Source organism: Fundulus heteroclitus, chromosome 13, assembly GCF_011125445.2.
Source record: "Fundulus heteroclitus isolate FHET01 chromosome 13, MU-UCD_Fhet_4.1, whole genome shotgun sequence".
NCBI lineage: Eukaryota > Metazoa > Chordata > Actinopteri > Cyprinodontiformes > Fundulidae > Fundulus > Fundulus heteroclitus.
Genome location: NC_046373.1, coordinates 25639682 through 25654736, shown reverse-complemented (window position 1 = coordinate 25654736; position 15055 = coordinate 25639682). Strand labels below are relative to the sequence as shown.

The 15055-nt window shown below is 36.3% G+C and overlaps 2 protein-coding genes across 5 annotated transcripts in view; one reads left to right on the top strand and one right to left on the bottom strand.

Annotated features, from left to right (window-relative positions):
* The window catches only part of LOC105921420 (collagen alpha-1(XIV) chain-like), a 443569-nt gene that overhangs the window by 312375 nt on the left and 116139 nt on the right, over window positions 1–15055 (top strand). The window lies entirely within an intron of this gene.
* LOC118565279 (C-type lectin domain family 17, member A-like) lies at window positions 6596–13639 on the bottom strand. Its single transcript, XM_036145495.1, has 5 exons — window positions 13400–13639; window positions 11598–11657; window positions 10756–10898; window positions 7438–7556; window positions 6596–7069 (listed from the first exon to the last, which is right to left on the bottom strand). Exons 1-5 carry the CDS (start codon window positions 13449–13451, stop codon window positions 6943–6945), a joined length of 501 nt encoding a protein of 166 aa, XP_036001388.1. The 5' UTR covers window positions 13452–13639; the 3' UTR covers window positions 6596–6942.

Genomic DNA, 15055 nt, shown 5'->3' with positions numbered 1-15055 from the left:
GAATAGCTGTAAGATGTAAGAAAATTCATAAAAGAAAAGGACTTGGCATAGAAATGAAAGTAAACCCTAACTGTAACTGATTACTCAGTCACTGAACTCCACTAACACCAGGGGGCGGAAGAGAACCAGCATCAGTCTTTCAGTATTCCAGGCCTTCTTTGATCTAAAATACTTTTTGACACTGGTGCTACATTTTTTAAGTTTGAAAATAAAATATGTAATATTAGTAGATACAAAAGTGTAATATTTGTTCTAATAGGAAATAGCTCATGCCACATATCGGTCTGTTAAAGCTATAGTTGGTAATTCTGTTCAGAAACACTTGTTGTTATACTGGGTAAAATTGTCCTTCCACCCTTAAAGTGGTCAATACATTATGTATTCAGAAAAGGGACATTAGAAAATCGTTCTCTGTGGGAGCTGCAGGCCTGTATAAACTATATCCAAACTCTGACATTCGGTCCGAAGGGCTTGGATTTGTCAGAGTTTTTTCCTGCTTTCACCAATAGACATTACTCACATCCACTCTGTTCCTCAAGTTCCGGGGGAATAATCTTATCTGTTGGTTGTTCCACATACCAATTGTTCTCACGTGCTCACATAACACCAGTGTCCATGCTCTTTCCTTCCTGGTTTCTGCTTGCTGGCTGTGGATCCACACGTCAAGTGTTTATGTATCCAGTTAGCTTAGCGGCTAGGTTAGTAGTTAGCTTAGCAGTTAGCTGTTCATTTTAGCTCTGCTGCTGTCACTGCATAGCTGAGAGTCCCAGGAAGCGAACTGCATAACCGTTTATGAGGAGAAGAGGAAGACCTCAGTAAAACCAGAGTGGATGTGGGAGATTTTTTTCACTCCAACCCCATGAAGAAAAGAAGAGCAATGTAAGATGTACTTGCGCACTTATTCAAAAAAGGACTTGAGGAAACTTATGGAAAGAAGACTTCTGGAACTACCTTTAAATAGCATTAATACAAAAAGTATTTCAGTATGAAACCACATACTTATACAACAATATACCATATGTCTATCTCTTAAAGAACATACATTTGTGAAAGATGGTGTTTCATAGTTCAGCATTAAAACATTTATACTTGTCTTAAGTTGAATTGCAGATAAGATCAGCAGAACAACAAGGTTTCCTGTGGTAAAACTTTTAACTAGAACAACCAAATGCCGGAAATGATCATAAAGATATCTAGCAGCCATGAATGAGAAAAACATGATCTATTTAGTTCTTTAATACCAAAGGGATCCACTATATTAAGAGTATAAATCCAGTGAGCTTCTCTATAACGTAGGAGCTTGACAACATCACCTGTTCCAGATTGTGTGCGTTTAGCAGGATGATGCTCTGATATGTTTCTGTTTAGAGCTCTTCCAGTTTATCCAAAATAAACAAATGTAAGATGGTCTTGCGCAGTTATTTAACGATAGACCTGAAGAAACTTTCGGAAATATTGATGACTCTACCTTTTAAATAGCATAAAACAATATATTTCAGTAGAAATCACATACTTTTAGAATCATATATCATATGTCTGTCTGTTAAAGACCATACATCAATGAAACATGTTTTGTATTTCAGATTTAAAACTTATTTTTTTACACGAGACAGCATCCTGTATCATAACCATGTTTCTATCGTTTGTTATCCTCAGTACAATAAATGTACTGGGGTCGCATGATAGACCCATCCAACATGGCGGCTGCGCTGAAATGTCAGCTCCTATAGGCAGCGTCTACCTATATAACATCTATGTACATGGAGGACATGTTGATATTGTCACATTTATGATCCTCCGTGGCCTCTGTAGTAGTTATTACGTACTTAACAGCAAAATCGTTTGTAATTACTATTACTATATTACTAATTCATTTAGTGCACCACTAAATGGTGCGACTGTATGAAAATCTTACACACTGGGGCTTTAACATTTTTAGTCTTGCTAAGTAGCAGCAGATAACATCTTAAGCTATTTCTGTCTCAACTTTGTCGCTCCTCTACTTTCAGCTCTCTTTGTCTGAGTCACATGTGTTCACTTCGCACAAAGGTAACACACTACCACAAGGACAGAGAGCACACAGAGGCGCAACATGTTTTGACAAACATATCTGGGTTATTTTTAAAAACACACAATTTCTGAAGATGGCTGCATTGAAAGCTCCCACAGAGTACAATGTGTCTACAAGCAGTGCATTTGTCAGTGGATCCTGTTCAGTTGGGGGAACATATAGGGCTCAATAAAGCAATAAATACTTAAATGCTTAAGTGACCAACTAGTAAATGCAATATGTTCTGATAGTCACATATCTATCTGTCTGCTGGAAACAAAAATCCACCTTCCTGAGGCCATCAGTGAAAACAGATGACTGCTCTAATATTTCAAAGACCTAACTTTGTTGCTAGATAGACCAAATGAATGGATCAGAAACGGATCCCCAAAAAAAAAAAAAACTGAATTATGCTCAGTTTTCATTCTAAGCTCTGGCAGAACTAGATTTAAAGATTTTGATTCAATCAAGAGGTAGGAAAGAAGAGAAGCTGGTAGATTTCAAAATATAACCATGCATAAAGCTACATGACAGAGACAGACAGACAGAAGCAAAAAGAGCCAGAAAGATGGATGAATAAGAGAAAGATGGAGAGAGACAGAAGCTGGTATTTCATATAAAGATATATTCTGGGATATTCTTGAAAGGTTAAGTGGAAGGATAATTTTTCAGTTTTTTTTCTGTGATGTAAAAAAACATTTAATCTTTGTTTTATTCTTACTGTGAAAGTACATTGAGTTGCATATAAGAGCAGCAGAACAACAAGGACTTCCTGTGGTAAAACCTTCGACCAGTACAACCAAATGCCGGAAATGATCATAAAGATGTCTAGCAGCCATGTATCAGAAGAACATGACCTATTTAGTTCTTTGTTCATACCAAAGGGATCCACTGTATCAAGAGTATAAATCCAGTGAGCTTCTCTGTAAAGTCTTCCACATTGTGTGCTTTAGCAGGATTATGCTCTGATATGTTTCTCTTTGGAGCTCTTCCAGTTTATCCAAAATAAACTACAGAGACAATTCAATGCTAAAAATCTCCCTCATTGCTTGTATTGATAAATGTTTTTTCTAAAAATTTCTGTGTTAATAGTTTGTGATATTCTTTTGTACTGTGAGTATTTATTAGGAGGATTCACAGTGAACAAATAGTTAAGCTCCACCTCTATTTTGTTTGACCAATAGGCTTGTGACATGACTTTGCTCTGCTTTAAGTTATTTTTTTCCATGTTTTTCAAGTTGTCTGTTATTACTTGTAGTTGCATTTATTTGTGACTGATGAAGACACAAATTTAACACTTTTAATTATGTTACATAAGCCTAACACCAGGTTCTGTCTTTGGGCTACTATAGAGAATAACTGAGTTTGCACGTGTAACAATTTGCAGCTCAGTATATTTCTATCCTACATATTAAATTGGTTTAAATACATCACTAATATGACCTTTACTACAAAAGTCCCATTGGCGATATTGTACGTAATAACGGAATAAATGTTTAAGGAACTAACACTTTTGTCTTTTTAAAAATAATGTTTAAGCTCACATTTTCTGAAGATGTTTTTCACTCGTAAGTAATTAAAAATATTTCCTAAATGATAATTTTGACAACATAGGATTTATGTAAAGAGTTATGTAATTTAGTTACAATTTACTATTTAGTTAAAACTGAGATTTTAATTAATTAACTCTATTCATTTTCTTTTAATTTTAAAGGTTACTTAATTTTATAGTTTGCAGTAAAACAAAATATTAAAAGTAGTCAATACCTAAAATCCCAGTTAATTCCCTACAGAAAAGAAAATTGCTTGGAAATCAATACTTTTCTTTTTGTTTGTTTGTTTTCATTGGATAATAGTTTTTATGGCACACTTTTTACTTTGAAAATATGTCTGCAGCCATTTGTCAGCTCAAAAGAGCTTTCCTTGGTAAAAATTTTATTATTACTATATTATACTCATATTAAGTTATCATGTATTGCAATCAGAATACACTTTTTTACAGTTTTGAGGTGATCGATTTTATCCTACACTATATCGTCAGGCTGATGATCCCAGCTAATATCTATAGATCAGTTCATTGTTACTGTTTTGATGCGGGTTTTTTGCGCATGCGCGCCGGACTGGTAGGCAAAAGGCGAACACAATGGCGGACGCAAACAGAGAAACTGACGAGTTCTCCACGTATTTTTCTTCTTTAGATAACGTATCACAAGATCGTTTTAAGAGTAAGTGAATGGTTGATGGTATCAGATTGCCAGATCCACACAGCAAAAGCCTGAAGGGATGGAGCAAGTCTGTGAAATGCTGGCCAAGTGTTCCATACAGCAACATATACAGCTTATAAACACGCAGGCCAGTACAGACGAGAGAGCACGAAAGCTCCTGAAACCAGTGGACGGCTACAATTATTTTATATCGGGACATAGGCACCAGCAACCCCCGCAACCCCATGAGGGATTAAGCGGTCAGAAAATGGATGGATGGATGTTCAGACATGTTTGTGTAACAGCAGAAAGCGGAGTCGGACACAGACAGAGCCTCAGCAAAAAGGAAGACCCGCCCGGTAGGTTAAAAAAAAACATTGTTCACTACGGTTTATTTTGGTGTTTTTGTCTTGTTAAAATTGGTAGGGGTGTAGGCAACGTTGCAGCGTAAACACAGACGTACTAGCGCACGTGAACAGGGGCATAATGCAGCCACTGTCTGGTGAACATTATTGGACACTGATTGCACGATTGGCCAGCTGCTGCTGCTGCAGCGCATCGACTCCGCTTCTCCCAGCCCCGTCTAGCGATTGCCACCTCCCCTCCGCCGCTATTTAAGTAGAACAATGACTAGTGCAGAATTAAGTTGTATTTACCGGAGATGAAGTGTAGACTGCAAATTCTGTCGTGGAATGATGGCTCCCCCAGTCCATTGGGAGTGTCTGCCTGCGCTCTTTTCATTGAAATCATGCATTTCTTCGTCTTTCTTCGTCCTTCGGTAAACGACAGAAACGTACATCCAACGATTTGGAATGCCTCTGTGTGCAACTGGGAGCACAACAAGTCGTAGGCATGGTTTAGATTCCAAAAATAAACGAACTAAAAGTACGCTCTAAATCACCCGTTTTGTCATGTAGTAGACAAGAACAGATCTGTTTTTGCCTACCAGCGGGACCCGGATGTAGCGCTGACGTCACGCGTGAACTGGTCTATATATAAAGCACTCTTCCGCTCAGGGTTGCACATCTACATTATCTCTATTACTTACCTCCTTCTTCTAACTGAAAACCATCCATCCCATAATTTATGTAGTTGTAGATATAAACCTTCTTCTCCCACTCTGCTGTGTCTTCTTGTTTTGTAATGCTGTATCTCACTCTTTGGAACAAATCTGGAGAAAGTTTGATATCTGACGACATCCTGAAAATTTAAAATGTTTGAAGAGACGCTCAACTTAACTTACTCGACGTGTAAAAACAGACTGCGCCTGAACTTGATAATTATAAGTGGTTTTAGTGGCAGTTTTTTTCTGTGCAGCCTTCTTTGTACCTTCAGTGAAAAGCTTTGAGAAGGTGGAAGCATTTAGAGAAAGTCTTTTGGATCATTGCATTTGAAAATTGTAAATAAGTAAAATAGCAAATGCTTATTTATTTAAAAGACTGATGCTAAGTAAGTATGTACTAATTCACCCAACAGGAAACAGTTTTCTTGCAAAAAATAGAGCAGATTTTTTTTCTGATGGAGTTTTTAGTTTTTTTTTGTCTTTTGAGCAGCAATGTTTGTAGAAGAAGTATCTTATCAGACATTTCATGAAAACACCTTAACAAGTACACCATAAATGAACATGTCTGTTTATAAGACGAAATTACACCGTAGCTGCTAAACTATTCTCTAGAGCAGGGGTCACCAACCTTTTTGAAACTGAAAGCTACTTCAATGGCGTTGTCATACAAAGAAATGCAGTACTGACCTTTGAACTAGAAGAGTCAGAGTTCACCTCAAATGTATGTAAAATAAAAAGATTTTTCATGCTTTGTTATAAATATTTTATTTATTAAATCTCTATATAAATGAAAACGTCAATAAAAAAAAGAGTAATAAAAATAAAGTTTTAGATGAAGACACGTGGTCTTCTTGTTACCCATGGGCCCCATGTTGTTGACCCTTGCTCTAGGGCCTTATAAGGAAAAACATGTGATATATTATTTATAATGAGATCTCACCAAGACAGATGGGCCGTGCTTATTTTAGAAATCAGGTACGTTTGCATAGTCTACTTTTTTTAGCCTCTCAATAATCCAAGAACAAACTCATCACGTGATTTACTGAAACAAGTACTTACTGGTCAATCCCAATGTGCTAACAATTAGCTTTAGATAAATCTGGGGCTCACTTACTAATCATTATTTACGTACTAAATTCCTTTTAATTTGTAATAAATGTGGGCCAAGGTGTTCCCTCAACACCATATAGTACACCTTTATTTAGAAGTAAACAAGAGGAATCACAAAGTATTTCTGAATGTGTCATTTATTTTGATTATTAATTTAATGTTAGCCGAGAAACTAAAAGCCGTTAATATTCCACATTTCACATACAATCATTTTACAAAGCTTTGTATCGATATAAAAATGGAGTAAATCATTTTTATTGTAAAACCTTCAGAGAAAGCAGTTGCATTATCTAAAACTGATACATAGTAGTTTTAAATCAAAAGAAACATGGTTAAAAACTAAGAATTATACACGGCCTGTTTTAAACAACTCCACACAACATAATTAATCAAATCATCATCAGTCACTACTTTCTTATATTGTCCCTCTGGATAAACCTCTGAGGAAAACTATAAGCCATGAATTCTCTCCAGAAAAAAACAATTGAAAAAAGAAGTTGGTGGTGTGTTTTTGCCTATTTCTCACAAATCCAGTTTTTGTAATATGTGTAATTATATGGGTATATCCATTTCCCTTCATCATTGCAGCATGTTGCATTTGTCTCATAAGTGGGATTCTGTGCCAGTCCTGTTGCCCAATACCTGTGGGAGAAATAAAAACTTTGTTAAACATGACAGATTTATTGTCAGATTCCACAATACTTTTGTTTTTAAGTGTAAGTTTTGTTAATTTTTCATACATGCTGGGAGGTCTGGGGGAACAGCAGATTGTTTTATTTATTGGTGCTCCTGTAATCCTCTTGTAACTCCCTTTTTTCTTTAACGTGACTGTCCTTAATTTGTTTCCTGGAGGTTCTTTTTCTTAAAAAGCCTTAAACTTTTCCAGACTTTAAAACTTTCAGCCATTCTGTTCTGTGACCTTAGTTTTAGGAGTTTTTTTAGTTTCTTGGGCTGCTGTCATCTCCTGGTTTTAATCTTCTCTTTAAGTATTTATCTTAGAATAAACTCACGTTTGTGTCAGTGGTGATCCATCCACCCATCTCCACTCATACGTCTCTGTGTCCTCTATCCTCGTGTAATGAAGACCAATCCAGGATTCTCCATTTTCATTCAGTTCTTTTACAAATTCCTTGTTGAGGAGAGATTGAAAAGTTTTTGTTTAAATTTGTATATTTCAGTTGATGTAATAAAATAAAAAGATTTTGTTTTATTACAAAAACTATTCTACATCCTAAAGTGGTATCATAGTTGATCTTTCTATGCATTATATCTCTTATATCAGAATAATAATAAAAATGCAGTTGTGTTTTTGTGATTTATTTCAATCAAAATAAAACATCTTTTTTTATATTTAGATTAATTTATTTGTAATGGTGTTATTTTCTGCCTCTGTCAGAGTGGGCTTTTAATTACTCAGGTTTTATAAACTGATCTCTGTTCAGTCGGAGCAGCTTCTAGAATCATTTTCTGTATAAACTGCATGAAACAATGAATGAAGAGCTGATTGTAATGCTTCTCAAATCCCTGGATATGTTTATTTATGTCTTGATTGTTTAAAACCAAATATAACAACGAAATTCAACAAGTGTAAGAAATCAATGAGATTGATCCAATGTTTTACACGTTGTGAAAAATGGTATAATAAAACAAAGAAAAAAAACTCAGAAACAGGAATATCTCGGACCTGCATAGCAAAAATTAGAACAGCTCCTCATCTCACTGATTCTTCATAAAGAAAGTTTGTGTTTGTGTCTGAAACTTCAACAACCCTGGAAGATCAAAATTTTGCTATTTTAATGGTAGAAGAGTGAGACTATATATATTTACAGTTAAACCTGTACAGTTTATTAAGCCCTTAGTCAGCCTAGGCTAAAACCTGTTGGCTCCACCGGTGGGCCCTTTATGGTTAACAGGTTAAACAGAACCTTAAATGTAGCTATTTGCATTTAATAGCATTGTTTCAATGTTTCATGTGTAATGACAATTAAAATATTACAAATGGGAACGTAAGTTGCTAATTTCAGTACACAAAGTATTTTAGTTTGATCTTATAGAATCACAATTAAAATAGCCTACCAACTAATTACATATAAAGTTTTAGTGAGGTCAGAGGATCCTTCAGAGAGGAAATTATTATATTCCAAACCAGAGGATTGTTAGCTATATCAGTTCAGTCATCTTCTCCCAGTTTCAAAGCTTGAGGATGGGAATTAGTGAGAACAGACGATTTGTGTGATTTAATGTAAGAACACACCAAGACCATCTGCCACACACATCATTTGTTCCTGTTAACACACACTGGACAGGTCACACTGAAGTACGTTGAGACAGAACTGATTACTGGACTTCAACCAAGAGAACTTCCTTCTGAAGCAGCGATGCTTCAACACAAAACAAATCTGATCAGGTATCACAACACAGCAATCAGTTTTCCCTCTAAGCTGCAAGCGCGCGCACGCAATCATGCACAGCAAATCTATGCTGTGCAGTAAATAAAATCCAAGCTGAACTTTACACAAAACAATAATAAACCAAGTTATTTTGTACCATTTTGTAATTCTGGTGAGATAGTGTTCCACTGTCTCACTCTGTGAGCACCAGGTGCTGATCTGATTGATGGGTGGGGTGGACGCCTTTATAGTTGTGCGTTAGTGGCAGAGGATAGCTGAAAAAGTCAATGCATGAGTGACATGAGCGTTATTTGATGGAGAATTAAAGCTGTTTTCTTACACTTCACTCATTTAGCACAAATGGTGTGGGGGGGCACATTTATTAGGAAAGGGATTAACAGGACATGGCGAATCATGCTGAATACAGTTTAATCCGGTAAAGTTAAGTTATACGTTTTTCTGGTTTAACCGTACTCAACTAAAGCATTAATTGGCTATATTCAACAGGTGCAATTATTGATGGGATGGTGTGAGTTATTGAAATAACTTATATGTTTATCTTTTTTGCCAGCATTGTTCACCCATCCTTCTAAAAAAAGAGTTGACACTGACTGTCTTGTAGGTGTTTCATTTGTGCCAACCTCACTTTATATTAATCCTATAGGATGTATATTTTCAGCTGAAGTGACGGTGGTGTTATTTAAATGAAAAAATCTGCTGTAGCCCCAACGGTGTTGGGGGGAAAATATATAAATTGAAACTAAAATATATGAAGGCAAAATTAGAGCTGGAAGTGCAGAAATTTGATACAGAATAAATTAATTAATTGCTTTACTTTGTAGTTTTCAAATGATGCATTCAAAGAACAACTAAAACAGAAGGGAAGCACAAGGAACAGAAACACATCAGAGATGCCCTCCAAACCTGTGGGTACCCTAACTGGGCTTTTGTCAAATCAGCAAGGAAATCCAAAAGACCGGCTGCAGAACTTAATGGTGAGAAGAATAAACGCAAAAACATTGTCATCCCATATGTTGCTGGAGTCTCTGAAAAACTCATGAGGATTTTCTCCAAACACAAAATCCCAGTACATTTCAAACCAAACAGGACCCTCAGAGAGAGGCTGGTGCATCCCAAGGACAAAACCCCCAAACCTAAGATGAGCGGAGTGGTGTATGCAGTTCAGTGCAGTGAGGAATGTTCTGATCTTTATATTGGAGAAACCAAACAACCTCTCCACAGACGCATGGCTCAACACAGGAGAGCTACCTCCTCAGGACAAGACTCTGCTGTCCACCTACACCTTAAGGACAAAGGACACTCTTTTGAGGACCAAAATGTTCACATTTTGGACAAAGAAGACAGATGGTTTGAAAGGGGTGTGAAGGAAGCCATCTACGTTAAGAGAGAAAAAAACAACCTTAAACAGAGGAGGAGGCCTTAGGTTCCAACTCTCAAAAACTTACAACACAGCTATAGGATTAAATCCGGCCAATCATCACCTCAATTCTCATCCTCATTCGGGTGATCAAAACTTTGTTCCTGTAAGCCAGGCCAATAACAACCCTAACGACTCCTTGTTACAGAGGTGTGGACCAGTTTCGGCCCAATCTGCATGTAATGACTTCAATGACCGCCCATTACTAAGGGGGGGACCTGTTTCGGCTCAATTTGCATGTTATCTAAGCCATTACAAGGCCTTTGTTTGGCAATGGTGTAAAGCTTGTTACTCCACATTACTCCAGACTTTTTGAATTGAGAAAGCTTCCTGGAGAGGAAGCGAAACGTCTTCTACTACGGATAACAAGTCCAGTTGCTTTGTTTTTTTACTTTTTTTTGGAACATTCAAAGACCAGCTCACAGAATATCAACAGGTCAGACTCCAGGATGGTAAATCTTTACATCAACGATCACACAGATATTAACAAACAGACTCACCTGTTCATCTGGACTGTCTATGATCACCAGATGAGATCCTCTGTCTTGACAGTGTTTCCTGCTTTCAGACCACGATTTTGTCTCCTTATATTTACAGTAACAGCTGGATCCAAATCTTGTCCATCCACCAGGACACCACTTTCCTTCAAAAACATGTAATGTTGTTCTGCATCAGGCAAGATTCTTAAAACCATTATCAACAACATAAATATTCGATTTTCTTTAGCTTATTCCCAAACAGTCACTGTCCTTTTGGCAGTATTTATATTTTCAAGACCAAAACAAAATTGATTCTAGAAAATAGAAACCAGGATTATGGGTCAAATAGATTTTCTTTTAGGTTTATGTTTTGTCACGTTTAACCTGATCCTTTAGTCTGTTTACTTCATCTGTTAATTGGCTGTGATTTTTTCTGAGTATTTCATAGCTCTCCTGTAGTTGACTGTTCTTAGCTGCCATGTCTGAGGAATAACATCAGTTGGTCAATAATGGAAGACAAAGGATAGAAATGTGGAACTTTAAAGATGTGATTTATTAATGTATGAAATGTGTCTTACGTAATAGAAGGCTTTTATCTGAGTGTTGTTAGCTGCCATGTCTGGGGAATAACAAGGATTGGTTGGTAAGAAAACTTATAGAAAATATTCAGGTGCTTAGAATGTGTTATAATGTGGTTGAGGATGAAATGTGTCTTACCTAACCTAAAACTGTTGCCTGTAGGTGGCTGTTGTTAGCTACCATGTATAAGCAAAAACAGTAATTTGTTGGTAAGAAAAGGTATAGAAAAATATTTAGGTGCTTAGAATGTGTTATAATGTTGTTGAGGATGAAATGTGTCTTACCCAAAAGCTTAGCCTGTAGGTGGCTGATGCTCTTCTTCACTTTGATGATTTCTATAGGGACTAAAGAATCAATGAAACTCATTAGTTTAGTTTATGTTGACAGATTTAAACAACTCAATGAATATTAAAGCCAATATTACCAGTTTTTCATAACTTTTGATCAGGGTAAGTTAGTTAATAACTCAAAATGTGAAGTAGTTCTAATTTAGTGAAATAAAGGAGCATCTGTCACAGTTAGTAAACTGTCATCTGTCGCTACATGCTTGTCCAGGAGGAGAGATTGCTGCAAAATCAATGACTCAATGCAATCGGCTGGGTTTCCTTAGACTATAACTTTTTACTAATTTGCAACGTAAATTAGTAAAAAGTTAAAGTCTTAACTTGTAGCTCGTCTAATGTGGCTGTTAGCTTTTTAGCTGGTTAGTGACAGGAGCTCGTTTACGTGCGTAACTTTCCTGGATGTGATTAAAATGTGTTCGGATTTAAAAAAAAAAGTGTTCCGAATGTACCATTTATATGGGCTGAAAATATAATAATCCAACCATGACATGCGTTTACCCGCACCAAGCTTTATTCAAAACAAAAACTCTGACATAAGCAGAGTTGAAGATTTTCATAAAACAGTCGAAGTTTTGTACTTTGTGCAGAAAAAACAACAACAATCGCAGAGGAAAGTTGGTTCTGGTGCGGGTCTGTTCTGTCGCAAGAAAAAAACTGTTATATGCAATGTTATTCAATTTAAATTGTCAAAAGGGTTTTGTGGCTCCCAGTGTTTTCTTTACTGTGTGAAACGGGTCTAAATAGCTCTTTGAGTGGTAAAGGTTGCAGACCCCTGCACTAGACTGAGACTGCATTATGGTCTCCATGACCCCTACTACCACTAGAATGTGACTGTATCACAGTAAGTTTAAAAGAAAAATATGATTTTAGTGTGAGAATAATCGTGACACTGCTGTGCTCTTAATACTCACCACAAAGATTTCCCCCACTAATTTCCTGGCTATCCTATCACAATCCCACTGCCATGTATCTTTTCTGCTGTATTTATGTATTTCCACATAATCTGCAAAACCTTCCTGTTGGAGGTTTCTGAACCTCAACCATCAACTTTTACTTTTAAGGAAAGAGAAAAAAGGTGGGTAAGATATTTAGCAGGAACATAACTAGATACCAATTCCTGTGTTCAAGGGGCCTGATATTAGTGTTAGATATTAGCACAAGTTTTATTGTTTAGTCTGCATGACATCATCCTTTTTGTATGACCAAAGCACTAACTGGCAGTTTTCAGCACATAGAAACAAGAAATCACTGTGCTGCACACCCAGTGCACATTGCATTTCTGAAGATCCTGTAAAGACTGTGGACATTTTGGCATATTTTGACTGTTATAATGGACATTTAATCATGTGTGGACATGGCGTAGAATCATTCATATTTTGGAAGCTTTTAAACTTATTTGATGTAGAACAACTAAATAAAAAAAACATTTAATTCAGTTTCCTCATATTATCCTGTGAATTGAGTCAAAGCTTTTTAACTGTTTTATAAATAAATGTAAAGTGGTTAATTTGACAAACTGTGTGAGGAATGATTCTTCTGTATGTTCTGATAGTAAAGCTGTCTGTTGATTTGCTGCTGATGTCAGCAGAAAACTATCTTCAGTTCAGTCTAAGATACCTTGTTATAGTGACGTTGATAGCTCTAGTCTCAGGTCGACTGGTTAACTACAAAGCAAGAAGCATTTGATCTGCATTTTATGTAAAATACATCTTGTGTTGATGTGTTGCATATGTTTTTCTTACGGTATATGGCCAGGATGATGATCACACCTGACATCAAAATCCACAGCACCATTTTGCACAGTTTTACACTTCGGGCAGGACTTTTGTTGGCTGCAGGTGGACTGTGCACCTGTTGATCTGCAGAGGAAAAGAGCAGAGAGGAAAAACAAGCTTTAAATTGACCACGGGGTAAAACAACCTTTAGGTTGTCACATTTATGTATCAGCTTAAAATAACAAACTTAAATGTTGATTTTGGTTTTAATTTTAAGTGATTACAGCTAGTCTTGATGAAAAATGTAATTAGCATCTAGAGCTTTTCAGAGGGAGTGAATAAAATTAATGCTGCAGAATTTACTGATAGACGGTTCTGCTGAATGAGGACTTGATACATAAAGGGGACAAGGTTGCACAAATTGTTCAAATTTTAGACATGACCTCATACATCTAGGATTCTGTACCTCTTCTTTCTTCCTTCATATTCTGGATCATTCATTTTCAAATGAAATGCATAATGAACTTTCATCTGAAGAAAATACTTTGGACCACCAGCAACAGTCCAGTCCTTTTTCTCTGTCGCCCAGGTAAGATGGGCTGTTATATTGTGATGAAAATGTGACACATGTGTTGGATAAAAAGGACTTGAGAAAGGAAGCTAAGATCCTTTATAGTCCTTTATAGACCCGGGTTTAGTTTATCATGGATCCATTTTTTCTCCCTTTGTGGTTTTAAAATGACAAGATATCAAGGATTCTAGACAGTATAAATTTTACAGTTTTTCTTTTGAGAGAAGTGGTAGATTCTAGGTTTTTCATTTTTCTATTTTAATTTTTTTTAATGTACAAATAAAAACGAGTTATGTGTATTTTATTTGTCACTGAACTAAATTAAATTTAATAAATACAAATAAATAAAAAATATTTCTGAACCTGTCCCTACTTCTGGAATACAACAGTTTTAGCAAACGTCTGGGACACGTCTGTATGCGCGGCTCCAGTTGAGTCTAGCTGCAGTGACACAGTTTTTTCTGTTGTTTCTGCATCTTTTCCACCACAGTTTTTCATTCCACTCAACTTTCCATTAATCTGCTTGAATACAGTCAGCTTCTTAGCAATGTCCTTTTGAGGCTCCCCTCCCTATGGAGGGAGTTGGTGACTGCTGGACAACCGTCAAATCACTAGTGGTCCCCATAAATATTTATGTTATGACATAATATTTCTGAATTAGTTTTTCGGTCTTGTGTAGAATTCTAGTTTTTTGATAAACTGAATTTGGGGTTTTCATCTGCATTAAGCCATAGCTATAGGAAGTAAGAGAATGAATTGCTCGAAAAATGTTTTTTTTCTGTGTGATGGATTTATATAATATCAACTTCACTTTTTGAGTTAAATTACCAAAGCAAATAAATATTTTTGTAACATGAAAACAACACCCAGCACCGTCACTCCACCCTTGCACAACTCCAAGTGCCCTGGTGGCACCAAATAAATAAGGGCGGTGAAATATCATACGTACTATGAACCCATTATCTAATTGTTTAGGGAAAAAAGCTACTATACAGGTGATAATTGAACAAGGTCATGAGTTGATGAGTGAAAAACGGCTTGAATGTTGAGAAAACGTTGCAAAGAGGGCCTTCAGAGTTAACATACATTTGTTTACATTTTTTAAGCATGAT

Excerpts from the sequence above, each read along its gene's own strand:
- LOC118565279 (XM_036145495.1), bottom strand. The coding sequence starts at position 13,451 with ATGGTGCTGTGGATTTTGATGTCAGGTGTGATCATCATCCTGGCCATA. Across the intron at positions 10,899-11,597 it reads CCTACAGGCTAAGCTTTTGG|GAAAGTGGTGTCCTGGTGGA; the intron begins GTAAGACACATT and ends ATGTTTTTGAAG. Across the intron at positions 7,070-7,437 it reads GGATCACCACTGACACAAAC|GTATTGGGCAACAGGACTGG; the intron begins GTGAGTTTATTC and ends TTTCTCCCACAG.